The sequence below is a fragment of the Macrobrachium nipponense genome, chromosome 28 (assembly GCF_015104395.2).
Source record: "Macrobrachium nipponense isolate FS-2020 chromosome 28, ASM1510439v2, whole genome shotgun sequence".
In the NCBI taxonomy this organism is placed as follows: Eukaryota; Metazoa; Arthropoda; class Malacostraca; order Decapoda; family Palaemonidae; genus Macrobrachium; species Macrobrachium nipponense.
Window position 1 is genome coordinate 12,936,764 of NC_087217.1, and position 7,160 is coordinate 12,943,923.

Sequence of the window (7,160 nt, forward strand, 5' to 3'; positions counted from 1 at the left end):
GATCACGACTTGCCATTGCTGTGCTGCCTGTTCCTGCCGAGACAGGAACCGGCCGGCTGCCTCCCTGAATTTGCTGATACGCAAGTCTGCGGGAAAGACTTGCCCTGCTACCGTGTCTATCAGCATACCCAGGTACTTCATCTTCTGCTTGGGTTCGAGGTCGGACTTCTCGTAGTTTATCACGATCCCCAGATCGCGACAAAACTTGAGGAGCCGATCTCTGTCCTGTAGCAAACTGCGAGCGGGAGCTCGCCAGGACTAGCCAATCGTCGAGATACCTCAGAAGACATCCCGTTCGAATGGGCCAAGCCGACACCAGAGTGAACACTCGCGTGAACACCTGTGGGGCGGTTGAGAGACCGAAACAAAGTGCCCTGAATTGGTACACCGTCCCGTCGAAGATGAAGCGGAGGTACTTTCTGGAGGACTGATGGATGGGTATTTGAAAAATAACGCGTCCTTCAGATCCACTGAAAGCATGAAATCGTTCCCCCTGATCGAGTCGAGCACTGAGCGTGCCGACTCCATCGTGAACCGCGTCGTGCGAACGAAGCGGTTCAGGGGGAGAGAGGTCTATCACCGGACGCCAGCCCCCCGATGCCTTCTCCACTAGGAAGAGGCGGCTGTAAAAGCCCGGTGACTGGTCCTCCACGATTTCTACAGCTCGTTTCGCCAGCATGTCTTGATCTCCTGTCGAAGAGCGTTGTCCTTTGTTGATACCCGGACATAGGTCTGTAGATGGACGGTGGTTTGAGATGAGGGGGGGCCGAGACTCAAAGGGTAGTAGATATCCCTCCCGAAGGACGTCTACTATCCAGTTCTCGGCGCCGTAGCGCTGCCAAGTCGCCAACAATGGCTCGCCAGGCACCCCCCAACTTCCGGCAGCAGGTGAGGGGGAACGCCGTCCCTAGCGTTTCCCCTCCTCGTTTCGACTTCTTTCCAGCACCTCCTCGGGGAAAGGAGGGCTGGAGGAGGGCTGGTTGCGGCCTCCTCTAGCAGAAGTTGAAACAGCTGGAGTCTTCACACGGGGTTTGGACGGTGCAACCGTCTTCGCCGCCGTGGAAGCGCTAGCCAAGCTCTTTGGTTTGGCCGCAGTTCCTCGAGGTTGCCCAGAAACCTTCGAGACTGCCTGGTGGACTAAGCGGTCACTCTCGTCAGTGCGCCGCCGTTCCACCGCAGCGTCCACCATCTCTCCAGGAAAGAGAGCTGGGGAACTCCTAAGAGGTCCATTTCGTAGCCCGAGTGCCGCTTCACGCCCGGCCCCTTCCCTTGGTCACTCGGGTAAGGACTGCGTCCCTACGTCGAAGAACCAAGTTGGCCCACAGGTTAGCAGTCTGATGGGCGAGGTAAGAGATTGCTCTTCCTCCAGACTGGCACAGTCTCCTGAAAGAAGCGTCGTCTTCGAGAGCAGAACTCCCAGAGCCGGCCGCTACTTTGGTATGTGAGGGACCACAAATCCAACCAGGAAACTGCCTGGAATGCTGCCATAGCGGTAGATTCCAGGGCAAGTGCCTCCTGCTGCGAGAACCATAAGTTCTCCGACAGGAGCTGCTGCAGGGACACACCTGGAGTCAGCCTCGCTAACTCCGGGTTAACCTGTTTCGGCAGTATCGGGTCTTCCGATGGCACGTAAAATCGCCTCTGCCGCTGTAGAGGAGGAGGAAAGCAGCTTAGAGGACCGTCCGGATTTTAGCGAGTCCTCCCGTCCGGAGACGAGATTTCTCCACCTGATCCAGGACCGAGTCCGCAAGCTCCGATCGTGGCAAACCCCATCATCATTTTGGGCTCCCTCTTGGGACCCCAAAATGATTCGAGCCGGGACGTGGGCTCTGCTGGTGGTAGCGGCGATCCTTCCGCAAGGTCATTATGCAGACGCATCAGCTTAATGACCTCTGCGAGTTCCTCTGTATCTCAGGCGTTACCGCGTCTTGTGGAGTAGGACCGTCCAGTCCCTCCAGCAAGAGCATATCCCTCGATACTCCTCCTTCAGAAGGAGGAACAGCGACAGACCCCTGACGGTCGCCTCCAACTACTTGCGCGTACGTTCTGGTCGGTCCTAAGACCGTGCCTGAGCCGCACGGCGTCATAGCTGGGGTCACGAGCGGCGCACCTCTCGTGATCGCTCCTTGGTACCTCGCTCCTCCCGGTATAGCCCGAGGAGGTTGAAGGTACAGGAGAGGCAGACCTGACGCTCCCCCCTCGCTCGCTGGCAGGACCAGCGTGCGTGGAGGGCTGCTGCTGATCGTCAACCCGCGTCGGTGACGGTCGAGCAGCAGGCCTAGCCTTGCCGCTCGCCTGGGGCGATTGGCTCGGCTGAGAAACGTCGAGACCGATCTCTAGCGTCAGGCGAGCTGCCGCTGGTCACCGTCTCCGCCCGGTCCCATCGGGAGCGGCGGACGGTGACCTGCTAGGCTCCCTTTCGCGTCGAGACCGGCCAGCGTCCTCTCGGCGCGTCAAACCGCTGGTACCAGCCGTGGCTGGTACCGGCGGCCGTGGGACTCCTTCCTCGCCTCAACCGTGGCCGGTCAGCGACCGTCACGTCAGCCGAGCAGCCAGTTGATCGCTGCGAGCGCGTCCACTGGCCTGGCGAGAGTCGTGTGCACGACTCTCGCCAGTCCTTCTGCTCCGCGCCGCTGTCTTGACGGCGAGCGAGCTCGGGCGTCAAAACTTTGGCTGGACGGTCCTCTTTGGAAGAGCGTCCACTCGGTGCTTCTCGCGAACGAGAAGCGGCCGAGACGGAACCTGGTTTAGCGGCAGAACCGCTAGCACCAGGTGAGGACGCACCAGCCGAGGCTGGTGCACCTCTGGTCCCCTCGACTTCTTCTTTGCAGAAAAGAAGCGACGGGCCCCGTTCCCGAAGAACAGGAGACCAGCAGAAGAGCTCCCCAGCTCGCCTGAGCGAGGCCGGGCCCTTAGAAGATCAGAAGGAGTCTTCTTTAGGGGGGGAGGAGGCAGCCTTCTTCTTCTTCGGTGTTTGGCCTTAGAAGTCGAAGGGGAAGGAGAGGCAGCAAGACGACGAAGAAGACGATTGAAGACGACGACGACACCTTCTTCCTCTTCCTCCTTCTTCTTCGCCAGGCTCCGCAGAACAGACGTCAGGTCTTCCATCCAGGAGGGAGCCGGGGCGGCAGTTGCCGGAAGGCAACAGGGCCCGACTGCACCTGTCCGGAAAGACCTGAGACTGTGACAGCAACACCAGCAGCAGGAACAACAGGAACAGGTCCGGGAAAACAGCAGGAACGGCAGGAACATCTGAAAGGGAATGTGCAGGCCGATCTGAAATGGAAAGAGTAGCTGGAACGGCAACAGTACGGCAGGCACGGCAGGTACCACGGGAGAGCCAGGCGTCCTGTCGGCAGTTACCGTCATCCGTGGCACTGGCGGCAAGGTCCAGGGGGGGTACTCTTTGGGCAGCGGAAGTCCGGGTCGGCAAAGGAAAAATCCAGGTGGTGGTGGCACCGTTCTCCTTGGCACGGCAGCAATTGGTTTTTGTATAGCCACCGTGGGTGTCCACAACATTATATGGGGCGTATATACCATATGTGGTGGGATCTCATACGCTGGTGTCGTTATTGTGGTGGTAGTTGTGGTCACCGCACCATGAGTGACCACCGCCGACCCCGCCAACCGCTGAAGCAACCCCTGGATGCTGGGCACTCCCTGCAGTCCCAGCGACTCCCACAACCTGTCCCAAGTCGTCCTTCACTGATGGCACACCTGCGGAGACAATAGTCGGGTTAGTTGGAGGGGTGGGCTTCCTCACGCCCTGGGGAAGAAACACCCCCCCCAGAGCGGACGGAAGACCCCGAGTACAGCTGTACGTCCGGGTAGCGGGCCCGCCTCCTCCACACTCGACGGATCGAGAGAGGAAAAGGACTCCGCTACCCCCCCCCGCAGGGGAAGGCGCGAAACGTGGGGGCTGGCCGGGGGGCAGGAAAGAGGACGAAGTGTCCGTCACCAAAGGAGTCACTGGACTTTCCGATGACTTCTTGGCCGGCCTAAGTCTCTTCCTGCCCTCGTACAGCACCAATGCGCCTCGGACCAATTAACACATATGACACAAGGTTCGTTGCGGGAGCACTCTCGCCCCCTGGCAACGAGTACAAACCTCATGGGGGTCCACGTCAACGAATGACCTGAACCCTCCACATCTACGCCCCTCCCAGCCCGGGACCACACTCTACGGGCGACTGGAGGGCGCGGTGAAATCTCCATTTCTTCCAATTCACTCATTGCAAGATCAATAGAATTGTAAAAGTACTTACAGTCACTCCTGATTTATACAGAAAGAGAGGCAAATACTCAAAGTCAAAGCAAACGACAAAGCGGGCAGAAGCGATGGCGAACACGTCCTTCCCACATACGGCCGAAAGCAAAAGTGGTTTGTTTACCTCCCAGTCGCGCGGCGCGCGACGATCGGACAAGCAGTTAACTACCGTTCTCCCCTTGTTCGAAGCTTACGACCGTTCCAGCTGCCGCTAGCTACTTCCTATTGTTAAAGGACCGAGGGTTTGTATTACGTATCGGAACAAATGTTGACGAAACTTCAGTCTTTTAAATGGTATGCTTAGAGTTGCAATTGTATTCATGTTTCACCAATTAAATATCGAGTGAATAAGACCCGTCTACCGTGATGAGGGTTGGCCTGTCGTGATGTTTCCCCCTATGCGCATTACGATTATAACAATTACATGAATGGCTGATAACAATCTGCATGAATAACTGGTAAACTGTTCTGCATGACAGTTGAGTATAGCAATTATTTACAATAGGTACGAAAGTCAAGATGTCGTGACGTCATAATACAAACTTAAAAGAACGTTCTAATTCAGAAAAATAATTACTTAAATTTGAGTCAGGGTCGAGTTACTTTTTCAATAACGAATATTTTCAAATTAATCATCATAAATATGTAAAATATTGATGTTTTACTACTTATTTAAAAATTAGCTAAGAGCACGCTTCTCGTCATCTTCTACCAAAACAGCTGTTTACTCCTGGCTTGTTTGTTGGTGAGAAATCGTGTTTCGATTGTTGTGATGAAAGTGCTCCAGCGTCTGTGGGTACAAGTGGTGTGCGGATTTATCACAGGAAATGGAAAGTTTGTTGACACAAGCGACTCCGTAAACATCGAGATGGCGTCAATCTTCTAAACATTTTTTGTTGTAAGTAAAAATTTCTAAAGCGTTTCGGTGAGATTTCCACTGCCGTGGGCGCCATTTTCAGTACCCTCTGTTTAAATCTTAAAATTTGGCCTTAATTTCTAACTTTGGAGAAAATACTTACTTCGAAAGGAGAGTAGAGGTCTTTAGCTCCGTTTCTCACCAACAAGAAGTCGCGACTGATGCCCATCTCGGGTGTCAGGACGCGTTATAATGTACTTTTTCGGAGGGTGGCAAGCGTTGAATGTAGGTGGCCTGGTTGGCCTGCCGTGGTGATCTACCCTAAGTATAAATGTTGAATGCGTTTTGGTGAGATTTCCACTGCCGTAGCCACCCTTTTCAATACCCTCTGTTTAAATCTTAAAATTTGGCCTTAATTTCTAACTTTGGAGAAAATACTTACTTCAAAAGGAGAGTAGAGGTCTTTAGCTCCGTTTCTCACCAACAACAAGTCGCGACTGATGCCCATCTCCGATGTCAGGACACGTTATAAGGTACTTTTTTTGGGATTGTTCACGTTGATTGTACATGGTCCACTCCTGTACCATGTGGTTTTTTAACCTAAATCTTAAAATTTGGCCTTAATTTTCAACTTTGGAGAAAATACTTACTTCGAAAGGAGAGTAGAGGTCTTTAGCTCCGTTTCTCACCAACAAGAAGTGGCGACTGATGCCCATCTCCGGTGTCAGAACGTGTTATGTACTTTTTCGGAGGGTGGCATGCATTGATCGTCGTTGGCCTGCTGCAGGCCATGCGGTGTTTTACCCTAAAATTACCTTTTTCTTACCTTCTATAGGTCTCCTGTTGAACTTCCATGCCATAATAATAGAACAGCTCCTCATGCCTGCATCCTGAGTGGCCATGGCGTTCCAGTAATTCAAGGCATTAGGGCTGAAATGGGGGAAATCTTTCTGGAACATGAAATGCGCCTCTAGCTGGTGAACAACGTAATCGATGAACCTACTGAAGGAATACTTCGCAGCCGCCGCCTCTGGCATGTTGTCGGTGTCTAAGACGGCCAGAACGTTCATGCCGTCGTAACCTTCACTCTCGCAAGTGGTCCAGGCTGAAGCCAAGGAAGCATTAGTGAAATTGGGGACAATGTCGAGGGTGAAGAGTTTGATGGTAGACGTGGGCGAGGGGAGGAAAATGAGATTGGTCTCGCATTTGGTTAACAACTTGAATATCATATCGTTGAAACTTTCCTCCTTAGTTAATCTGGCCATTGAACTCTCGTCACAGGAGTAGCCACTTACTCCTGAGCATAACTGCTCAAATGTGGTCTTCTTAGACATTTTGAATATGAATGACCTGCTGTAAGTCACAGAATTACCAACACATCCACACAAGGTCCTTTACACTGGTAGTTATGGCTTATCTCCCCACTTAAACAGGAAACTGGTAGAATCGCGTCCGAATCTTGTTGTGGTTTGTTATGGTCTTCTGGAATTTAGACCAACCGCTACATTTTGATGACGTCATGCTGTCCTTTTAGGATTATATTTCCAGTGTCATCCAAATCACTGTTCCAGTAATTAACATTTATATTTGTATAATATCGGTATTTAATACATAATTGCGAGTAATTTTATTCATTATAATACTTTGAACTCAGGTAACTGATTTTAGTGCCATAGTTTTTTATACTAAAAGAACATGTAAACATTATTAAAAAACTCATTTCAATATAACTTTAGCCGATATCTATTTATGAAAATCTTCGTTGTTTAATTATCTTATATTTCTGGTGCACTAGTAATATCGTAGTTAACACATTTATTATTTACTAAATATAGCTCTCCCGTCATCTCATGTAATCTTCAAAGCATACAACGGACAGGCCACACACAGTACCGAGCATCGAGTACGTTTATCAAAATTGTTATCTATTCCTTACTTGCCCTTATATATAATCTATTATGATAATGTGTTGTATTGAAATAACTTTAATATTTTAGTGAAGCATTATGTCCCGCAGGTATTCGCTGATTCGTTCAT

General features: G+C 51.7%; 1 protein-coding gene across 1 annotated transcript in view; it reads right to left on the reverse strand.

Annotated features, from left to right (window-relative positions):
* LOC135201429 (uncharacterized) overlaps window positions 1-6,626 on the reverse strand; it is a 48,470-nt gene extending 41,844 nt beyond the window's left edge. The window contains exon 1 of the mRNA XM_064230350.1: window positions 5,950-6,626. Coding sequence (XP_064086420.1) covers window positions 5,950-6,457 — 508 coding nt within the window. The 5' untranslated portion in view covers window positions 6,458-6,626. The remainder of the gene's footprint in view (window positions 1-5,949) is intronic.
* Window positions 6,627-7,160: the final 534 nt, after the last annotated feature.